The sequence below is a fragment of the Rosa chinensis genome, chromosome 3 (genome assembly GCF_002994745.2).
Source record: "Rosa chinensis cultivar Old Blush chromosome 3, RchiOBHm-V2, whole genome shotgun sequence".
Lineage (NCBI taxonomy): Eukaryota > Viridiplantae > Streptophyta > Magnoliopsida > Rosales > Rosaceae > Rosa > Rosa chinensis.
Window position 1 is genome coordinate 28073317 of NC_037090.1, and position 22798 is coordinate 28096114.

The following is a 22798-nucleotide window of genomic DNA, read 5'->3' on the forward strand; positions in this document are numbered from 1 at the left end:
ATTGGCTCCATTACTGTTCTTGTGGCGGAGTGTAGCGCGCTCAAAGATGGTCTCCTCCATGCGCTGCATCTCAACTGCTCTAAGATTCTAGTGGAGGGTGATTCAAAGCTGGTGATTGACTGTGTTAACAAGATTAGTGATCCTCCTTAGAAAATTTGTTCTCTTGTTCATGACATCCAAGGCATCTCGAGTATATTTGAGGAAATCTCTTTCTCTCATATTCCTCGTGAAGCAAATTTTGTGGCGGACGCAATTGCCTCCCTTGGACATCAATCTTCGAATGCGATTATATGGCGAGACAAACTTCCTCTTTCAGCTAGCTCGGCTTTTAATTTAGACCAATTTAGTTTTGGTGTTGTTAGAGGCTTTGTGTTGTAATTTTCTTTTCCTCTTCAAAAAAAAAAATATATATATATATATATACACATCCTGGATCCACCACTGCCCACGAACCTCATCAGCATTTGGCCTAGTCATTCGACGTCTTGAAATTCCAGAAACCCTAAAAAGAAACAAACCATTTAAAATTCTCAAAAATTACACAAACAAAAAAGAAAATTACTTGAATTTAAAAACCCCAAGAGCTATTGAACTCCTAGGGAACACAATTAGTAGTCCTTGAAAGCACTAATACATATCATCGCGTAAAATTTAAGCAGAATAATCTAAATTTAACCAGGAGCTATTGTAACAGTTACCGCTGTACTAAGATTTTGATCTTTCCACGACTGGAAAGGAATATCCCTACAATGGAATGTAAATTCTAGGGTTTTCTTAGACAAACCTTTTTGACAGACGACCTCTGGAGAAAACGTTTAATTAATATGGACTGATTGAAATGTTTTAAACCATAATTCGGCCGAAATTGAACACCAATTGCCAAGTCGCCGGTCTTGCGAAATGACATCATTTGCTGTTGGGCCTCTATCCAAAAATCTAAATCGGTGCAAGTTGTGACGAGCTTGAGAGGCTCTAATTGTAGAAGAACCTAGCTTTCAGAAGAAATCGGACTGCTATGAACAATAGCACTTTCAAACACTGCGACTTTAGGAAGGTGAAAAGGAAAAGAAGGAAAAGTAAAGAAAACGCGTCTAATTACTTTCCTACACTGTAAAGTCCTGGAGTCCACACCTTGAATTGCCAACCGAAGGAGAGTAAATCCCTGCACACTTTCTTGTTACCATATACCACTTAAGTCCACACCCTGGCCAGTCAAAAACCTAAAGAAGAAAAAGGACATAACTCCACACCAATTGCTTAACAAACGTAACTATAGGACAGGGTTTGACATGTTTTCAATGTTAGTCTTCATTTTGAGAAGTCACTAAAATATCGTGGAACTAGTATACACCCCCTTATGTTATGAGACTGTCCTAAATTCCTGTGGGGGGTCTTAATCTGCACCAATTTTTAACCATGTTTGGTATTGCATGGCATTAGAAAGTAGGATTATCAAAATACTGATATTTAATGGTGTGGGATTGTATTGGGTTATAATATATTTTACAATACTCTATATTAATTTTAAAATTGTAAAGACTCACAGCTCAAGAGTTGAAAAATAGGGTGGCTAGTTTGTACATATTTTCTTCTAGCCTGATATGGCTAGCTGAAACACATTACAGTTTGAATACTGGTTGTAAGATTAAAACGTAAACAAATTAGAAACAAAGAGGAAAGAAAGAATGTGTAACTCCAAGCCACAACAAAGTTTCATTAAAAACCCTACTTTCAAAAGATTTACAAGTCACTACAATCAATTTAATAGATAATTTAGTAGTTACAAACTTACAAAAGCTCACAGATGAATGTGTCATCGAAAAAAAAAAAAAACGTTCACAGATAACTGTACTATGATCAAATGAGTCAGTCATACGCCAAGGCCCACAACTTTAGGAAGGCGAGAAGAAAATGTAGGAAAAGTAAAGAAAACGCCTACTTTATCACTACGCGGTTTTCCAAACTCTTTATCTCTACTTCCCTACACTTGGTGGCCATTCACTTTTCATTTTTCAGAGTTCATGATTTCCTCTGCAACTAGTTTTCATTTCCTCTTCCAGTTTCCACACTTCACAGTGGTTTTCCCTCAACCTTAATTTTTGATCTTGGTGGTTTCAATGGCTTTGAGCACCCACAGAGCCTCCCCATCTCTTGCTTGGGATGAATCACCTCCCCATTGGAAATTCGACGTCTTCTTGAGTTTCAGGGGTGAAGACACCCGCTGGGGTTTCATCTCCCATTTATACCGCGAACTGGAGTTCTGGCAAGCATTCAAGATATTCAAGGACGACAGAGAGCTTGAAATCGGAGCTAGTATCTCTCCGGAGCTCTTGAGCGCTATCGAACAATCACATCTCGCCATAGTTGTTCTCTCACCCAACTATGCTTCTTCCACTTGGTGCTTGGATGAACTTTCCAAAATTATCGAGTCCATGGAAAAGGGAAAAAAGAGAATTCTGCCTGTTTTCTTTAATGTGGATCCATCCGACGTTCGACATCAAAGGAGCAGCTTTGCTGACGCCTTTGCTAAGCACGAAGTGAAGTTCAGTGATCAAATAGAGAAGGTGGAGAGGTGGAGAGAAGCTTTAAGAAAAGTGGCCAATCTCTCTGGATGGGATGCCAAGAATTATAAGTAAGCTCTACAACTTCACCCCTTGTTTGTTGTCTTCTAAGTTTTGACTTGTCATAGAACTGTTCTACTATATACATATATATTATTAGCCTGATGATTGTCTATATTTCTGTTAGATGTGAAAGAGAGCTTATAGAAGTCATCGTGAAACGTGTGTGGGAGAAAGTGCGTCCTACAATCATATTGTCAGATTCTGAAGAAAAGTTAGTCGGAATTGATTTTAGACTTAGGCAGATGCGGTTGCTTTTAGCTCCTGAGGAAAAGGATGTTCGATTTATTGGAATATGGGGTATGGGTGGAGTGGGTAAGACTACCCTTGCTAGGCTAGTGTACGAGAAAATTTCCCATCATTTTGATGTGGCTGAGTTTCTTTTTGATCATGGTCCACTAATCAATCTTCAAAATCAGGTTCTTTCCCAAATCTTGAAGGAAAATATTTCCCCAGTTTGGGATGAGTACAAAGGAACCATTTTCATTAGAAAATGCCTGTCTAATAAAAAGGTTCTTCTTGTTTTTGATGATGTTGATAGTTGTGACCACCTAGAAAAATTGGCCGGACATAAATCTTGGTTTGGTGAGGGAAGCAGAATCATCGTTACAACTAGAGATAAACGTCTCCTCACCGAGCGTCGTATAGAATTATCATTTGAGCTAGTGCGGTTAAATGACAATGATGCTCTTGAGCTCTTTAGTCACAAAGCCTTCGAAAAAGATCAGCCAGAGGAAGGGTTTTTAGAGCTTTCCAAGTGTTTTGTAGATTATGTCGAAGGGCTTCCCTTAGCTCTTAAAATTCTTGGAAGTTCTTTGTACAAGAGAGATCTAGAGGCATGGAAAAGTGCATTGGACAAACTAAAGAAAGGCTGTGATGCAAAGGTTTTTAATTCACTCAAAATAAGTTATGATGCACTGGACTACATGGAGAAAAGCATTTTTCTGGACATTGCATTCTTCTACACAGGGGTGAAGAAGGGGCGAGTAATTGAATCGCTAGAAAGTTGTGACCTTAGTGGTCATTATGGGATAGAACTTCTCATTGAGAAATCTTTGATAACTATCGATCAGCACAACAATGTTCGGATGCATGGTTTGGTACAAGAAATGGCATGGGAAATTGTTCGTCAAGAATCTCGTGAGGAGCCCGGTCTTCGCAGCCGCTTGTGTCATCGTAATGACATCTTTCATGTATTCATGAGAAATACGGTAAGAAGTTATACAGATAATCCAAGTATAAATTTAAAAATAAAAAATACATTTTATTTTTGGATGCTATATATTAGACCTGTGTGGAACTAACTTTTCCTTTGTTCTAATGAATATCAGGGAACAGAAGCGATAAAAGGTATACGGTTATGTTTACCTCGTTTAGAAGAGGCAGATTCAAGCTGGAATTGTGAATGCTTCTCTAAGATGCCCAAATTAATGTTTCTTGAATTTCATAATTTAATAATTAGTTCAGGCCCCAAATCCCTCCCAAATTCGTTGATAATTCTCAATTGGAATCGGTATCCTTCCAAATCTCTTCCAGCTGGTTTCCGGCCAAATATACTTGCTGAACTGAAGATGCAAGAAAACAATCTTGTCCGGCTTTGGGATGGAAGACAGGTAACAATGTTGATAATGTTTTCTACTTCAAAACAGAGTTTTATGTTTTCCAAAGGTAATTATTACTTCCATGTGTTGTACAGGACTTGCCTAACTTGAAATATATGGATCTTAAGTGGTCCAAAAGCTTGAAGGAGACCCCAGATTTCACAGGTATTCCGAATCTTGAGGAGTTGGATCTTGCATGTTGTGACGGTTTAGTTAAGGTCCATCCATCCATTGCAGTGAACAAAAAGCTTAAACAGTTGACACTCTATGGATGTAAAAATGTCAAGGTGTTCCCAAGTAAGATAGAAATGGATTCTCTCGAGTTTCTCAGTCTTGAAGACTGCTCAAAAGTAAAGATTCCAGAATTTGGAGAAGGGATGAAAAATTTATCTCTAGTCTACGCATCTGGGACCGCTAGTGAGGAATTACCTTCATCAATTGAACATCTGGTTGGCCTTACTTGTCTGTTTATAAATGATAGCAAAAGTCTCCAGAGTCTTCCTGGTACCGCAATTTTTAAACTGAAGTCTCTTAGAGAACTCGGAATGTCTGGATGCCCAAAGCTTAAGAAACTTGTAGAAAATACGGGGGAGACTAAAGACAAGCCGCCAGCCTTGCGACAAATTTTTGGTGGATCATCTATGAAAAGGAAGCTTTACATGGGCTTTACGGGCTTATTTAAAAAAAAGGGTCCAGAGCCTGTGTGCTTGGCGTTGCCATCTCCAGGGGCTTTATCGTCTTTGCAGGGGTTATTTCTAGATTATTGTAATCTGTGTCAAGGAGGTATCCCCGACGATATTGGCTACTGCTTGCCGTCTCTAGAATGGTTGCATCTTAGTGGAAATAATTTTGTTAGTCTTCCTCCAAGCATTAAATGCCTTTCTAAGCTTCGGTTCCTTAATTTGAAGAGATGCAAAAGGCTTCAACAATTACCGGATCTCCCATCGAATGAGGAATTATCAGTATTTGCAGACGATTGCGATTCCTTAAAAATGTTGTCAAAACCATCACAGCAGGGCAGATTCACCGAATTGGTGTCCTTTCGTTTAACAACCGTCAATTGCTTTGGATTGATTGACAATGAAGGCTTGAATAATGGAATATTTTCAATGCTAAGTAGATTGGCCGCTCAGGTATGCTCTCTCTCTCTCTCTCTCTCTCTCTCTCTCTCTCTCTCCTATTAAACATGATCCTTTTGGTTTAGGGCATCTCTCCCTCGTCTCTCTCATTAAGCGGTGATGTTTTTCGTCCGCCATTCGATATTGTAAGTCCTGGAAGTAAAATTTCAGAGTGGTTCGATATTCAAAGCGAGGGAGATTCATTGACTGTGGAGCTGCCTCCGGATCGGGAATCAGAGTGGATGGGCATTGTGTTTTGTGTTGTTTTTGCCAATCAGAAAGATCAGTTTGATTATTTTCAAATTGAATGTTCATCGCCAGGGATTCGTAGAGAATACTCTGTGCCGATGGAAAAACCAGGGATTCGTAGAGATCATCTTTGGGTGTCTTTTATGCCTCGTGGTCAAATCCAGGATACCACAAGCTGCTCTATTAGGTTCTCATTCGTCGCGCATTTTTACACGATTAGTGGTTGTACTCCAAGCTCGAATTGTGTGAAGAGGTGTGGGGCTAGATTGTTGTACGAGCAAGATTTGAAAAACCTCCTCGATGGAAAAACCAACATCTTGAAGCGGAGTCGTGAATATTGTGACTCGGAGGAGGCCGAGCCAGGGGAAGGTCCAAGTGCAATTGCAATTGGTAGCTCTAACAAAGAATCGGTTTTTAAAAGACTCAAGGCATGAATACTAAGCAATCGATGGAGAGGTATGTTTTTGTGATTTATAAAAATGGTTTATGTCTGATGTAGGTTCCATTAACTGATTAACTCAGCCCCCTAATTTATATGTATATAAAAAGTTCATCAATCAGTGAAGCTTTTAGTTTGAGATTGTCTTTATATGTAGCTCAAATATCAAAAATAAATCAACTTGTGTATTTCTCAAAAAAAAAAATAGTTGGGTAAATTTGGCTAACAATACCATTTTGAGTAATACAATAAATTGTTTATGTTAAACATGTTTTTTCTCATTGACATGCTTATTCTCATTTAGACTCCTGTAACTTTTGTTTTGTTTCAGAAAGCATATCTTTGATTGGTGTGTATTTATCCATGCATGCAAGCCCTTTCCTTCTTAAGGAAAAAGCATTGACTCATCAAGTTTTGTTTTAAACCACAAGCATTGCTGCATTGCTACTTTGCTAGGTATATCAATGTGGCAAGGGTTCTTACATTCGTTTAAGTATTCTTTATTTATGGACAATCTACCCAAAACATCGTTGTCCAGTAAAAGAAAAGTTGTATGTAAAATTGCATCCACGAATAAACATGTCTTGGAGCCTTACAATCCAATAGTTGAGATTCATCACTCCCATATTCAAGGTTGATCATGCTACAACCAACATACTAACAATGTGATGACATCAATTCAAGTTGTGATTAGTTTATAGTTTTTACTTTATTTTTCATCTTTTGTCAAGGATTATTAGTTTGTACTCTATAGCAAACAGTATTTATAAGTTATGGGATATATATGTGGAAAATAAATTTGCCCGTAAAGAGTTGTATTCATCTCATGCTATAGGAACTACCCATTTCTTCTTCTGGTTCTTGTACAGCTGGGCTGCTAGTGGTCTCTTTGGCGACAATGGTCTTCCACTGTTCTTCCTTTGAGTACTTGAGGAGCCCATTCACAACAAGATTTGTGGCACATTGGCCAGGGCTATCTCTGATGCCATGTTGATGTTTTTAAGATGAGGCTGATCAAGATGTCGCTTTGATTGGTTTGAAATTTCTCTTCCATATTCCTTTTCATTTGTTGTCCTCATTCCTTCTACGCTCATATTCATTCCTACAAGTAGTAAATTATTTTTGCAATTTTAGTGTCCTGTAAATTAATTTTCTATGAGTAGTAGAAGATTAGAAGTAGAAGTCCAAGACCGTGATCCAATTCAATACTTTCTATGTTCTCTTTCGCAAAATGTTAATGCATAATGCCCGTGAGATATCATTACATTGGTTACTAACTTACTATTTTTATCGTTCCTCTTTTTTTTTTCTTTTTTTTTTTTGGATATTAATGAAGCGTCATTAATAATTACCAATGGGAGTAAACCCAATGGAAGGTGCCCAAAACAAGGCCCAAGTACAAATAAACCCAATAAGGAAAATTACAACTCAACCATAATCCACATGGATTGGGCAAAAAGTGTAACCCTAAAAATTAAATAAAACATCAACTCCTACAAAACTAACACAACCGCCGCCGCCCAAACTCTTCCGAACAATTGCCACCGCCGCTTCCAGAAGCCAAAAGGATGCGAGAAGTGCTAAATCGAGGTGATGAGTACCGAATAACCGTTGCCAGAACAATCCTAAAAAGCAGATCCAATCAAAACCAAAGTTAAAGGGGATGAGAGAAATGAACCAATACCACACCACACATTGACTCTCTCTTCTCCACCAAAGAGACTCAAACCGAGAAGGGAACAAAGCCACCGAAATGGGACAGAAGCCAATAGCAAAGAAAAAATCCAGTGGTGAATGGGGGGTGAAACACCCATGCGTGAGCACCCATACTCCTTTTGGTAAGTGATTCTCACTTTTACGAGGTAGCCACGAAATCCTTCATGGAACAGGTGTTTGGTAGATGGAGGGGAGCTGGTGTGAGGTGATGAGTGAGGGGAATCATGGAGTTTTTTTTTTTATCTGAAAATTTTTTGGGTTGATCGGCAAATAAAGGAGGAACAAAGTCCTCTAGAACTGGACATGAGCCAGCAAAATCACCACAGGGGTGTGAGAAAAGCAAGAGAAAAAGATGAAGAACAGAGGAATTGAGAAAACAGAGAAGCCAAACGAGAGAGGCCTCCCCCAACTCTCAAGCCTTCGATCTAGATCCGGAGGGATCAAGATCTGGCAAAAGAGAAGGGGGAGGGAGATGGGTTTTTTTTTTTTCAGATCTGTTTTCTCTCTCTAAGTTTTAGAGAGAGACGCTCTCGTTAGCATTATAACCACTTTGATGCGAAGAGTTTTTTATCGTTCCTCTTTGATAGCTGCAATATGTAAATCATTCCATTTTGTCTCAGTATTTCTAGAATTCTTTTTTCTGTTAGCAACGAAATATGGAGAATGATAGTACTATGGCATAGGACTAAAGGCAAGGGTGTAGGGAGCATAGCAGCAGTGTACTCTGCTGCACCCCCTGAACCATAGGAGAGGGCAAAAACATACATATAGCTACTGATCTTGAATGTAATTTGTAGTTCTACTGAGGCATTCCGAGGTCTAGTCTTTGGTCGAGTGCTTCTTGTTTCTTGTAATCTTGAAATGCATCTGTATGGCCAAATATGTTGCGTTCATATTCTTGTCTTCATGCTCACTAATTTCTTAATAATGTGTTAATTCAAGTCAGATTTCTTACTTCTTAATTGGACCTTAGAAGTCTTGTTTAACCTAGAAATTTTTAATCTTTCTGGTCCAGAGTTTGTGCTTAAGGACATAGTCTTACTTGTAGACATAGCACCAGAGTAATCACCATTGATTAGTTTTGTATCAAAAAAAAAATCAACATTTATTAGCAATGGAAGAGGGACCATGCTCTGTTTAATACTTATTATTTCAATAAGGGAGAATTTTTCGAACACTACATAAACTAAAGGTCACTGTAAATTAACGTGTCTCACTTTACACTACACTACACCAAAAATCGCTTCAGACAACGGCAGAAAACCGATGTGGGATTTGGAGTCCCACTGTTATAGAGTGAGCTGTTGTCTGATGAAAAATCAGACAACGGTGGAACACAGTTGTGTGAAAAACATTCAGACAACAGGTATGTGTTATAACTGTTGTGTGATAGCTCGGCAGATGGCTCGGCATATGCGAAGCACAGCTGCGCAGCAGTTGAGGCGCTGTCTTCAGACAACAGTGTCAGCTTTAAGCTGTTGTATGTTAACTTGTTAAGCGTGTCAGACAACATATTTTTATTCTGTCTGTTGTCTGATTGATCTTCAAACTTCAGTTCTTGGACTATATCTATTGTGTGATTAACTTTAGGACAATAGAGTTCAATTGATTATGTTATGTGATTAACTTTTAGGACAACAGAGTTCAATTAATTCTGTTGTCTGAGTATAAATTAGAAGACACTGATTTGTTAAAAACCGATGTGTGATATGATTGATTACAATGTGTTTTTGTCCTATTTTTGTTACCTGATCATTGTGTGATCAGAATTAGGCAAAATTAATGCTCCATTATTACCTAAATAATGGTACGTCTAGATCGTTGATCAATTGGAAAGAAAACACATTGCAAATGCTCAAATGAGTAATCAAACCTATTTCATATATCTCTTAATGTTAAAAGCATTTCCCAAAATCTGATACAACTACGTAAAACATTCCACATATAGAGTTTGTGCAGGAACTTGGTTTCAATAGCCAACATATTGATACAAACTCGTCTTCCCACTATTCCAGGAACTTAGTCTGTGCAGCCATGGTGTCAAACCTTTAAAGTTGAAGTGAGTGGTTTGCAATTTCTGTCCAAATGTCCAACCAAAGACACCTCAGCCCAAAAAGCTAGTCCAGAACCTATATACAAACAAATAAGCTTCAGAAAGTTGAAATTCCTTTCTATCCATCAGAACACAACCTTCTGCTTGCCATCCAAAAGTGCATATATCCAATAGTTATGCTTATGATTTAAATATTGAAAGTTGCTAGTCAAGTTGTCCAAATAGAAGTCATATACATCTTTGAGCTGTATATTAGTAATTTGCTACACTCTTAATATGATTTGATTGATACATGCTAATATATACCAACCAATGTCACTTACAAACTTCGAATCGATATAGTGATCATTTATGTATGAAACAAAAGAAGTATATAGAGTTAACCATTCTGACCACAGACATCAATCTTCAGAAATTTCTCATAAAGAAGTATATAGAGTTATTTTAATAATTGGAACACATACTGATATTATACAGCATATCTCATTATCAATCGTCTGAACTCAAAGATAATATACATTCAAGAACTACTAAAGTACTATCAAACATAGCAGTTTAGGTAATGTCTAAAGGTCCTTCACAAGACGAATAACATATATCATTCATAATGTTATATCAGAAGTAAATATTATCTCAGAAAATAACTATCGAAGATATCTTAGTAATATTAATATTATCTCAGTAAGCCATTATATCCCTGGAGAATCTGAAAAGGGAGCACTTTTTTGCTATATTCAACCTCATAGTACTCATAATATTACCTTCGGTCGAACAATGACCAGAAAGTGAATATTCCAACCCAACATCCTCACACAATCTTCATACAGTTTAAAATTTACCATTTCATCAATAACTTTTATTGGACTCATTACCAATCTCATTCCAAACAAACAAGGCATACAAGAAAATAGCACGAGTTACACAACGGAGAACTACAGGAAATGAAGAAGGCCCGAGCATTCACATCACAGATGAAAGAATACTTCATCAGGCTATGAAAGAAGAAGACACATTCACCGAGTAATTAAATGAAATTTAGGAACGATACCAAGTTTATCTTCCCTTGCACAAGCGAAAAATCCCAAGCAATATACGAATTTATCGAGTCCACAGACAGAGAAACCTAAAAGAGTGATGAAATTACAAAATGCCATAAGTTTGGAGCAGTATTGCAATAATATTTGATAGAGAAACTGAATAGGATAATTGCAGGATTGTTTCTATACCACAAACCAGCTAGTTAAGCAGGTTGTTTCTGAACCTATATTACTTACTAAGTTTCTTCACTGCCTACTATACTAAGCTTGAGTAAATCTTATAACACATTACTCAGTTTAGATGGACAAGTTTTCAGATTTTTCTTACTCTCAATGTACTAGAATTGAAAACTTGTAGTTTTTTTTTTTTTTTTTACAAACACCAACAAATCATAAATCAAATAACACATTACCCAGTTACTTGGGGTTTCAGTCACACATTCAAAATGATCCCTCAATCACATCTGGACTAGATAAAGGGTGATGCTGATCCGAATGAATATAAGTAGCATCCACCCAAAATTAAAGGAGTCCAATAGATATGAAACATACCCCATGTGTTTTACCGGCAGGAACATTTGTCTCTTTGTAATCATCATTATTCCTGTACAGGAAGCGAATAAATATTATATATTATATATGTATATACATATTTTGAATGTAGAGAAGTGAAGCATGATAAGGAGAAAAAGAAAAGGAAAGAAAGAAAAAGAACAGAATCTAACCCTCCATCTAATGCACCAACAACCTCTGCTGAAATAAAGAAGGGCGAATTCGCAAAATCTCACTGAAAAAAATGCATATTACATTAACTGATATAGAAATAAACAGCTGAAAGTCTAGCGGCAGTGGGCAGTACATTTGAAGTCAGATTTGTGGCCCAAGAAGACAACACAACTTCATTTTGGCATTTAGCTATCTCAGTTCATGCAAACTTAAATGATGCATGATTAGAAGCAGCATACCATGAAATCTATTTGTCAATTTTCACTTTTACGCATTTTTGGGATGAAAGGGTGTAAAGAAATAATCAAACACTAGCTACAGGGAAAGGGTAGATAAATTGAAACTTTGAAAGTAATATGCTTTTTTTAAGAAGAGAGGGTGAAAAGAATCATTACCATAAATAATAACATCAACGTCTAATGTTACCAAGTCAACAGAGGAAATAGCATTAATACTTGATAAACCTAATAAACTTTCAAACTCAGTGATGTAGACGTCAACAGATTGTTCCAAGACAGCTACCTCTTTCTTGTTTCTGCTCATTATATGAAACAAAAAGTCAATGCAAACAAAAGTGCAACAGGAAAGATAAATAGGAATATGGTTTGGATAGAAAAACTAGAGATAAAAATTATGCAAAGTGTCTCACAATTTTCTAGTTTCAAACCGCCCCCGAGACAGCAAAATAGCCAGACGTATAAGAAGCACCAAAGTTGTAAGGCCGTACAAAGGTGGTCCATAACGCTGTCGTTGCTCTTCCATGGGCCTATTAATAAAGGATGCAGAAAGCCATTATGTTCCTATCGAAGATGCTATAAACTCTACTCCCCCAAAATAACTTACCCATCATCATCATTTATTTGGCGAACAAAATCTAGTAAAACCTGCACCGAAAAGCAAGTGTGCCAGAATAGTTACAAATTATCATAGTCTCAATGTGTAATATTACTGAGGTAAAGCATGCATTTAAAAAATATCTCAGAATAATGTACACTCTGAAACTGCATCAAAAATCACCCTCTCACTAGATAAATACACGAACAACATGAGAGAACCACAAAGGGAACCCTAATAGTTGGCACACCAAATCGTGAAGTGCTAATCAGACATTAAGAACAGGTAACTGTTGCAATGGACAAAATAGGAACTAGAAATAAAGGTCCAAACAAGGATAGAGTAATGACCAAACCAGCCAAAATAAAAGTGGTAGGCAAATGCCACAAGAGCATACCTGTGGAACCCCAACCAAGTACTTGACAAGGGTTTTGTAGACACCAGTAGCAGAAACAAACTGTGCCAACAGTCTCCTCCTGAAAGGCCGTGAACAACTAGTATGTAAGGTGGATCACAAGAAGCAACCTGACTGGATAAACAAAAATAAAAAAGCGAGGAGTCTCACCTCTCCATTTGTTGTTTCCACAGGAGAGCATAACGATCACGTTTACTTGCCCCAGAACTAATCATAGCATCAATCTCTGCTAGCTTGCTTATTCCTCTCAGATCACTCCCATTCCTCTCGGATCGCTCCCTCTACAGTCTAATAAGCCTCCACCGAAAATCTTGAGGAATGTAAGTCATAACTGCAAACATATTCACAATCCCATCCCAACTCCAAAACCTCAACATTAACAACAGGGATCAAACAAACCTGTATTGAACACACGCTCAGAGTTCTTAGCTTGAAACGATTCCAATGACTTCAAGGTCGTATGGAACTTATGATGCAGGTGAGTGAAAAAAGTAGCAAGCTGAGCATCCTCAGGACTCGATCGAGAGGGAATGACATTTCTTTTAGCTTTAGCTGCTGAATCCCGTTGGTAGCATTTCCTTAGTTTTCCTTGATCTGGTTGATAAGTTTCCCCCTTAAAGCTCTGATGCTTCACAATAATTCTAGCTTATTTTTCTTAACAAGTCAACTGTCTTCCTAAATTTTAATAACTTCCTACAAGACCCTAAGCATATCCTCGTGAGTGCAATGTCTCAAAAGTATACTAAATCAAAAATGGGGTGTGTATTCACTAAATATAACTCTAGCACAAGTTCAAGTACTTACAGGAGCTCCTGAGCTGGATGCTCCCTGCAAGTCAAACAATTTGGTTTTGCTGATCATACACAAAGCAACAAAAGGTTCAAATCTAGAACAAAGTAAGCACCAAGTCATCACTAACCTTCCAAACAAGCATGGCATCTTGATTGGTTCCCTTCTTGCCCTACTAAGTATACAAGTAAGCAACTTTGCTGCCGCCATTGCTAATCAACCTGCCAGGAATCTCAACTGATGACCTGCATCTCCTCTATCACCCACCTTTTCACCTCTGGTTTTCTTCCTCGTAATTCATCTCTTTGAGCTCTTTGGAGGAGAAGAAGTACCAACATCCTTCATAATGCTAAACTCCAGAGTATCAATCCTCTTCCCTAAATCAACAATTACAAATTCTGGGTAACCTGGAAATAGCCAAGAACTTAAATCAAACCTTCAAAATCAATAATTTGCATCGATTCAATAAATTTCAAACAAAACCCCAAATTTTCTAATCTAACCCATCGACCTGGTATTGCATTTATCCCCAAATTTCAACATTTTCCGTTTCAATCCCAAATCCATAGCTCCATATCTAACTCCGATACTCAAAACCACAAAAAATCCAAATCCCAACCCCAATAGCTGATTTCCGCAATCAAAATTACTTACCAGAATGTTATCTCGCCCTGAATCGCTATCGAAATCGGGAAGCCTTGTAAAAACTGAAGCGAATCCCAAACCCTAATTTTATCCGACTCCGATTACAGACCCCAGGCAATCTATTGAGAGCAATTTCAACGGAGGAAAATGAATGCGAAGCGATGAGAATCGAGAGGAGAGTCGAGTTTGCCAGCCTTAACTGTAAAAACTCGGTTGGGGGTTTCCATAGAGCTCTTTTGATTTAGGGATCCATGTACTAGCAACTCAGACAGGAGAACTCCAATGGAGAATCCCGACCCAATCACCAGACAACGAATTGAAATGGAGTTTCTAGAGAAAAACTATAAAACTAGGAGAATGAGAAATGGTGATGGCCGATTGTTTTGACTTTTGAGAAGAGGGTGTTTTCAGAATGATAGTGTTTTGCTAGAAGAAAAGGCCGAGTGTTTTGTTCTAGTGCTTGGAAATAAATCAAGTGGGAGACAAAAGTTACAAAACTCTCTAAGCCCAGCCTAGATAAGTTGTCAAAGGCGTGAGCAGCTGACTCCTTTTATTTTGTATTCATGAATCAGACAACACATAAATGAAGTTATATTGTCTGATTCTGAAGACATTTAATTTGAGCTAAGGCAGTAAGGAGGGAACATTGCCGCCTGTGTGCAATCAAAAAATCAATTTTGGCGCTGGGATAAACATTTCTCATTCAGACAACACAGATAAGTAATTACGTTGTAGGAGTACATATATGTAACTTACATTTCAATCAAAATTTGCTCGTTTTGGAGGGAAATGAATGACAATTTAGATGCACCTTCCTCACTTGGACAACAGAAAGAAAAAAACTGTTGTGTGACATTTTATAATCTACATTCATACAACATATATAACTATTATGTTGTACTATGTAGCAAAAAATCAGTGCATGTGAGGTAGAATTTGGAGCTGAATTTGAGTGAAGGTAGGAGGGAAATGTGCCGCTCATTTTTCTTTTCATTCACACAACGAACCATCCTTATAAGTGTTGTACAATGTTCTTCTATCTAAAAAATTATGAATTGTAACATCTTCGCACAACGGAAGCTCCTTAAACATGTTGTATGAAGCAATTTCCATCAACACACAACAGAAATTTTTTTTTCGTTGTGTGAAAAGCGTAGTCTGTTGAGGTTTTTGGCGTAGTGCTAACTACACTTTGGTCCTTGGATTATAAAATCCGACTACATTTAAATACATGACGTTAACTTTTCCATTACGGGGAAGCCAACTGACATATTTAGGGGGGTATAATAGTCCGTTCAAGTTTTCCCGCCTGTTATTGTACAGAGTTGTTGCCAGCTCATCCTCTTTCCCTCCAAAACTTGAATCCCTCCTACAAATCAAGAAACCCTTTTAATTTTCCCTTCAAAAAACAGAGTGCTGTTACTTTGTATAATCAACTCCAGCATTGTTGACCATGGAAAAGATGCAATCTTGGTATGAAAATAAAATGATAAAAACTGGGAAACATATCCATTCCAAATTGTGAAACCAACACATAATAACCGATGGTAATGACATTGTTCAAAATCAAAACACCAATCTTTTACACAAAACGATGAAGAAAACAAGTAGATATTTTAAGTCAAGATTTGGAAAGTAGTTCAAATAAATCTAGGCTTTTATTATTAGGAATCTTATTATTATTTGGATTATTTTTTTAGGATTCTTTAAGCATAGGGATATTCCTAGTTATTGTAGAATTGTTTGAGCCTCCCTATGTATAGAGGCCTTTGTAGTGTTTTATTTTCAGAGTTTAGTTAATAAAAATTGAAAGCTTTTACTTCTCTCCAGTTTTGTGTGATGCAACCTAACCTTAGGTGTGATGCCTAAGTCCTCTGGGTGTGATGCCTAGAAACCCTACTAGTGTGATGCTAGTAGTTTTATCCTAGAATCTTACTGGTGTGATGCTAGTACTTCTATCTCTTTTCTTCTTAAGTTTCTTATTATAAATTCCTTTGCTTTATTGGTTCTACATCATTTTGGCGCCGTCTGTAAACAAACAGTTTGATCCAATGGCTACACGATCAGGGAAAAACTTCAGGGGCCTTCTGACTGATTATCAGCGAGATGGTTTGTTGCTGAAGATTTTGTAACAACTTGAATCAATGGACACTCGGCTCACAAAAGTAGAAAGATATGGGCAAGCTTCCGCAACTAAGAAGGCAGATAAAGAAAAGGATACTATAGTCCAAGACACCAACACTGGCGACAAAGAAGAGACGGAACACCAAAGTCCAAAAGGAAGGTGGGGATGACAGTACCTTCGACTACGGAACTTATGATCCATCTGATCTAGAATAAGACTTAGATACTTCATTCTGTTCTATTGTTAGACGCAATCTAGCACCTCTTACAACTCACGATAAGGATTGGCGACGAACAGATATATTCCAGATGTTGGTTCGTTGTGGGGACAAGATCAAAGGCTGAGTATTGATGGTGGACGTTGGGTAAGTGTTGTCTCAAGTTCTACAACTGAGCGCCTCAAATTTCAAATGCAGCCACACCCGCAACCATACAAGGCGACACATATTCTTTATGGAAGACCGTGGTTATCTGATCAAGATGCACCATTGTGGAAAGGAAAATACATATTCTTTGCTCTTTAACAAGAAAAGGTTGGCTTCAAGGACAAATACAGGAGAATGACGCTCAAGAAACCTAATGCTACCCAAAGGAAAGTTCTTCACATTCTTATGTTGAAACGGTTTCAGATAGAGCCTGGTGGTTTGGGAAGGGGCGTCTACACCTTTAACTCGGTGGGAACTGGGGGAGAATGATGAAGAGTACAAGCAGATATTTTAAGTCAGGATTTGGAAAGTAGATATTTTAGTTCGTCCAATTTGGCTGAAATTTTGCAGAGATGATCTATAAATTAGTACCTAAAAACTGAACGGTCGAGATGTGGATATGAAACAGAAAAGTGACCCTAAACTCCAACCTCACATGTTAATTTCAGAGTGAGGCCTCACTCTGGATAGGATCTATATATATATATATATATATATATATATATATATCTCCCTCTCTTGATCTCGACTACCATTCTTCCAATCTCCCTAAACTATATAATAACCAAATGACATACTGGAGACATGGACTTCATCTCCAAGAATTAATATTTTCTTGCATGGTTTGATTGATTCTGGTTTTGTATTTGTTCTTCAATCACACACACACATACACGTGTGTGTGTGTGTGATTGAAGAACAAATACAAAACCAGAATCAATCAAACCATGCAAGAAAATATTAAGGTGTGTGTGTGCGTGTGTGTGTGTGGAAGTTCTCATATTTCTATATAGAATATGTGCATATATATTCTACATATTATGACGACGGTTGACCAATTTAATTGGATTTGAAAATATGGTGAAATTGGCTAAATTTTTTATGACACTCATAATTTATTATAATAATCTCAACCAACGGTCGGGTTTTAAATTTTCTTTAAATTGATAGGGGTTGCTCTTTGGAGTATATGATATATAAATATATGTTTATAAGAGTAACTCATTTTAACTTAGTTGATCGAATTTGAAACGAGAACCAAATTGGCTGGATTTTTTTACAACCACCATAAAACATTATAATCTCTCTATCTAGCGGTTCGTTTCTCCAAATTCATTTTCCACTTCGTGGTTGCTTTAGAATGAACCTTAATAATTTAAATGCAATGTATAAGTCATACAACTTTAGGAGGCAAATTGGTATAGGCCAACGTCTTTGTAATTAAAATTGAAAATTTTATCTTATGTCCACAAGCATCCATCGATGGCATATTTACAGACGTGATGTGAAAAAATAAGCACGTTTCATGGTTGTCAAGCCATCAGTCAACCAAGAAGACATACAAGTGACGACGGTTGACCAATTCGATCGAATTCAACAAAATGGTGAAATTGGCTAAATTTTTTACCACACTTATAATTTATTGTGATACTCTCATCTAACGGTCCATTTTTCCATTTTCTTTGAATTGATAGAGGTTGCTCTTTGGAGTGTATGAGATAAATATAGGTTTACAAGAGTAACTAAGTTTGACCTAGTTGATCAAATTCGAAACGAGAATCAAATTGGCATGATTTTTTTCAATCACCATAAAACAATACAATCTCTCCATCGAGTGGTTGGTTTCTCTAAATTCATTTTCCACTTCATGGTTTTTTACAATGAACCTCAACAATTTAAATGCAATGTATAAGTCATACAACTTTAGGAGGCAAATTGGTAAAGGTCAACGTCTTCGTAATTAAAATTGAAATTTTTATCTTATGTATACGCACATCCATCGATGAGATATTTAAAGACATGATGTAAAAAAATAAGCACATTTCACAGTCGTCACACCATCGGTCAACTAAGAAGACATACAAATGACAACGGCTGACCAATTCGATCGGATTCGAAAATATGGTGAAATTGGCTAAATTTTATACCACAGTCATAATTTATTGTAATAATCACATCCAATGGTCGCTTTTCCATTTTTTTTAAATTGATAGAGGTTTCTCTTTGGAGTGTATGATATATAAATATAGGTTTATAAAAAAATTAGTATCTTTAAAGATTATATTATTATTATTTTTTATTTATTTGAAACATAGTATCTTTAAAGATTTATTTGTAAATAAAGCCCGCAAGTCCCTCCCTGAAAAAGCCCGCAAGGCTCACTTTATGTGAACAGGCTTGGATTCTTCGATTTACAATAAGGTCCGGCCCCGCCCGACCCGTTATTATTTAAAAATGTAGTAAGGCCCGGCCCAAGCCAGCCATGAATGGGCCTGGTCGGGCCCGGCACGTCCCTTTGATGAGGCCTAGCTGCCCTTAAGTATCGGATAAGGAAAGGGTTATTAGTCAAAATACAATTGTGCCCTCGTTTATTTCATAATGACATAGCACGTAGCGGTAAAGTTAACGACATGTATTGAAATGTAGTTGGGTTTTATAAATCAGGTACCAAAATGTGATTAATGTAAACTTTACGCATGGATATTAGGCTGGGTCAATTTACCTCCGATATACAAAAAACAAAGTTAAGTATTTCGACCAAAAGAAAATTATTTATTTATTTATTTTTTTTTTTTGGGTCTTGTGAAATTTTTTTTGTTAAACCCAAAAGAAATATATTGAAATCTACAAAAGAAGGAAAAAATAGAAAGGCGCCACATTTTACTTGTGCGGACACATTTTCTGCTTTTCAAAGCTTCTCTCTCATCATCTGTTTGCCGAGGAGAAGAATCAAGACTTCCAGAGAGCTCCATTAGTACGCTACCTGGCATTTCTGTTTCTACTATTTCAGATCATTTTCCGAAAGGAAACAGAAATCTGAGAAATTTAGGGAAAGAAAACTTCATTTGTTTACTAATTGTCTCAGTTGGGCTTTTTGTTGATATGCCTCTTCTTTGCTTTTGTTCCACACTAGTGAAGTAGTGATTTAGTACGGAAACAGAAATATGACTAGCAATATTGCCCGCGCTTTGCTGCGGGGCTAATTCTCCCATGCGATGGTGCGGGTTTTTTATTTTATTTTTTAGGATGATAATTTTGAGCAAAGATATAGTTCAAGATTAAACTAAAATCAACCACCAACCACTAAATAATGGAATAATTACTTGCTTGGACCTAAGACTGAGAGCATAGCTTGTATACATAAAAATATGATGTACATCATATTACAATTGAGCAAGTAGAGAGAGATTTCATGGATTGCAGCTTTAAGAAAATCAATGAAGCCCATCATATTTATCAGTGTTCAACCCTTCGGTCTCCATACCCTTGTAAGTCATTGCTATGTCCATCTACAATAAAAGAGTAAGTATGAGTAGTTAGTTTTTTTGTATCAGATTCAATATATTAACTTAAATGGTAACTTTTTTTAACATTTTCAATTATACTCGTATCTTTGTTAGATAAATACTTGCCATGATTACAAAGGCCAAAATCAAAATTTTGCTTTAACAAAGATAAACAACATTCTTTATGGGTCATTAATCCTAGAAGCAGAATTCACAACTTCTGTATCTACAGTTATGAATAAGAGGTGCACATGAGATGCAGTAAATTTATAGTTGTGCTTTGTGTATTTGACTCACACAGTCACACATATAACATAGCACATCATAATGAAACGAAAAAAAGTTGTGCTTAACAACATATAAAAATTTTATACAATCTAAGTTCATACAAAAAAAAAAAAAAAAGCATATATAAACTCTCAGGTCAGATGAACAAAAGAACAGATATTCATTCCTTTCCTTGGATGAACAAGGGACTTTAATGAAATTATGAAGTAAAACAATTCCAATATAGGTTCCACTTTTCAGAGCGCAAATTCCTCACTGTCATCTATCTGAGTAAATAGTTAGTAAATCAATGTTCAGCTGGAGTTCACATTTGAGAACAGGTAATTGAACTGGTCATTACTATAACCATCAGCATCATCATTAGATTTTGATTTATAAAAAATAAAAAATAAAGTAAAAAAATTAGTTCCAAGAATTGAAAATTTTTGTGGAGAGAATAAGAATTTGATTCAAATACAACTTTTTTCGTTGAATTTTTTAATATGAAGAGTGGAATTAATAACTATTCACTAAGCAGATGAAATATATGCTTATGAGCAGATCAAGTGTAACATACCTTTGTAATATTGTATCTAACTGTTTTTCATATTTTTTGTTTAACTAACATTATTAATGAGTATGTTCTTGTGTGAAAGCACGGATTAATCAGATTTTTTTTTGTGTTGGAACAATCTGTTTATCATTGTAAATAGTTTTAAATACCTAGATAAGGTCATTAATGTTGAAAACTGACTGAAAATTCTGAATAATTTAGATAAATATATAGACAGATGTATGTAGCAACATGTTTGGGGAGATATATATATATATATATATATATATATATATATATATGTCTTGGTTTTTAAAATGGGAATTTACCTCAGAGGGGGAGTCTTTAGCTTGGGGAGACTGAAGCAATGGAAACGGAGAGGTGTCGGCGGCTGCTTTGGCTTTAATCTTTATATATGAAGCGAGACTTCCATTGCCTGCAAAATTCATATCTTCCATTGCCTGCAAACACAAAAATATGAAAACCCTTTCAATCACCTATCGAAATTAATAAATTAAAATGTCAATCTTGATCAAAATCAAAATCAATTGTGGTCAAAATTTTGATGTTTTATTGATAAGTTTGAACCAAATATCCAAAATTGGCCAAAAAATTTATATAATGAAGTTAGCTGATACCTTTAAAGATTGAAACTTTGAATGTGAAATGGAAATTCCAAAATTGGGAACAGACTGAAATCGACCAAGACATCCATTCCTCCTCTTTAAACTTTTCCTCAGCAAATCTTTTTTTTTTTTTTTCTGATCGGCACGGAAAAGTCCCCTCCCTCTTTGCTTCTCACTCTGTGCAAGTCCAGCAAAAGCTCTTAGAGATTGAATCCAATTACAGAATTCGAATCCAGACCCTCACCTAATTTTACACTATCGATAAGAAAAACATGTTGCCTAGCTTTAACAACAAAATCGATAAGATTAGAAACAAAGTGATCTTGTTTTGCTGCTATACACTGCAGAGATTGGAAAAACAAAAAAAAAAAAAACCGTTGATTGAGCAGAGAGAAAGCCCTACCAAGTTTTGATGGAGATCAATTGGGGTGGATGAGGCTGAGATCATCCATCCCAATAGACAGAAACAGTAGGCGGTGGGTGAGTGGGTGAGTGGAGGCTTCTGGAGTAGATAAAATGTTCCAAAGGTTAGCTTTATACTCAGTTATTCAGGGTAAAAGGGTAATCATGAAGCTCATCCCTTTCAGATACTGTTTCTGTCTATTCTGGAATTATCTGCACTCTTCTTTTTTGTCTGGATGCATACTAGTGACAGGTTGGACTGAATTGAGTGCTTGAATGAGCGATGAAGGACACAGATTGATTATCTCTTTCAAATTGCAGCTGTTTTAAACTCTGTTTTTCACCTTGATCTTCACTTTGAAATGAATTAACGGTTTCAATTTTTTTTTTTTTTTTTCCTTTCTTTGTTTAAGCATTTGACTTTTGTTTTGACTATATATTATAATTATTATTATATTATGATCTAAAGTTATAGAACAATAAAGGAAGCTCTTCTTTTCTGAAGTAACATATGGCACATGACTAATGTTAAATGTGTAAAGCTATCGGTGGACAATGTATATCATATATAGGTTACAATGAATTCGTCTTATATACAATTTATAAGTATGTACTAACAATATATATATACATACACTTCATATATACATACACTTCAACTAAAATGAGTCAAATTTTTTCGTCATGTTTGCAAATTTTTTTTTTTTTCTTTCTGTCTCTTACTGTTTCTCTCTCTCTCTCTTTCTTTTATCGACACTGATGATTCAGTAATACAAAATAAGCACATGCTTATTTATAAGTTTTGTAGTACATCTTTGTAAACTATATTTTTAGTATATATGTTTGGAATATCGTGGTCATTATTTATCAA

The 22798-nt window shown here is 36.4% G+C and overlaps 3 protein-coding genes and 1 non-coding gene across 8 annotated transcripts in view; 2 read left to right on the forward strand and 2 right to left on the reverse strand.

Annotated features, from left to right (window-relative positions):
- The window catches only part of LOC112191779, a 71771-nt gene that overhangs the window by 18806 nt on the left and 30167 nt on the right, over positions 1 to 22798 (forward strand). The gene's annotated exons all lie outside the window — the stretch shown is intronic.
- LOC112191769 (TMV resistance protein N) lies at positions 1929 to 7309 on the forward strand. 3 transcript variants are annotated; one of them, XM_024331171.2, is made up of 6 exons: positions 1929 to 2632; positions 2749 to 3832; positions 3953 to 4234; positions 4318 to 5355; positions 5427 to 6045; positions 6864 to 7309. In XM_024331171.2, exons 1-5 carry the CDS (start codon positions 2118 to 2120, stop codon positions 6021 to 6023), a joined length of 3516 nt encoding a protein of 1171 aa, XP_024186939.1. In that variant the 5' UTR covers positions 1929 to 2117; the 3' UTR covers positions 6024 to 6045; positions 6864 to 7309. The 3 variants fall into 3 exon arrangements, with proteins under 3 accessions (XP_024186939.1, XP_024186940.1, XP_040372653.1); XM_024331172.2 differs by having other exon boundaries at positions 6898 to 7309; XM_040516719.1 differs by having other exon boundaries at positions 5427 to 7309.
- Positions 11828 to 13808, reverse strand: LOC112191775. Its single transcript, XR_005808692.1, has 9 exons — positions 13729 to 13808; positions 13614 to 13662; positions 13209 to 13431; positions 12960 to 13140; positions 12792 to 12870; positions 12404 to 12444; positions 12210 to 12326; positions 11987 to 12095; positions 11828 to 11875 (listed from the first exon to the last, which is right to left on the reverse strand). It is a non-coding gene; the product is annotated as an uncharacterized LOC112191775 (transcript).
- LOC112191774 lies at positions 19842 to 22083 on the reverse strand. Of its 3 annotated transcripts, none has more exons than XR_002933116.2 (4): positions 21929 to 21946; positions 21538 to 21769; positions 21229 to 21360; positions 19842 to 20082 (listed from the first exon to the last, which is right to left on the reverse strand). XR_002933116.2 is itself a non-coding variant. In XM_024331182.2 (4 exons), exons 1-4 carry the CDS (start codon positions 21971 to 21973, stop codon positions 20008 to 20010), a joined length of 417 nt encoding a protein of 138 aa, XP_024186950.1. In that variant the 5' UTR covers positions 21974 to 22083; the 3' UTR covers positions 19842 to 20007. The 3 variants fall into 3 exon arrangements, 1 of the variants encoding a protein (XP_024186950.1); XR_005808515.1 differs by having other exon boundaries at positions 21538 to 21808; positions 21929 to 21943; XM_024331182.2 differs by having other exon boundaries at positions 21538 to 21702; positions 21929 to 22083.

Bases quoted from the DNA above. Each gene is read 5' to 3' on its own strand.
- LOC112191769 (XM_040516719.1), top strand. From the start codon at position 2,118: ATGGCTTTGAGCACCCACAGAGCCTCCCCATCTCTTGCTTGGGATGAA. The intron at 4,235-4,317 runs GTAACAATGTTG...TGTGTTGTACAG, and splicing joins GGCTTTGGGATGGAAGACAG to GACTTGCCTAACTTGAAATA. The intron at 5,356-5,426 runs GTATGCTCTCTC...CTTTTGGTTTAG, and splicing joins TAAGTAGATTGGCCGCTCAG to GGCATCTCTCCCTCGTCTCT.
- LOC112191774 (XM_024331182.2), bottom strand. From the start codon at position 21,973: ATGATCTCAGCCTCATCCACCCCAATTGATCTCCATCAAAACTTG. The intron at 21,703-21,928 runs GTAGGGCTTTCT...GGACTTGCACAG, and splicing joins TTGATCTCCATCAAAACTTG to AGTGAGAAGCAAAGAGGGAG. The intron at 20,083-21,228 runs GTAAATTCCCAT...CTTTTATTGTAG, and splicing joins CTAAAGACTCCCCCTCTGAG to ATGGACATAGCAATGACTTA.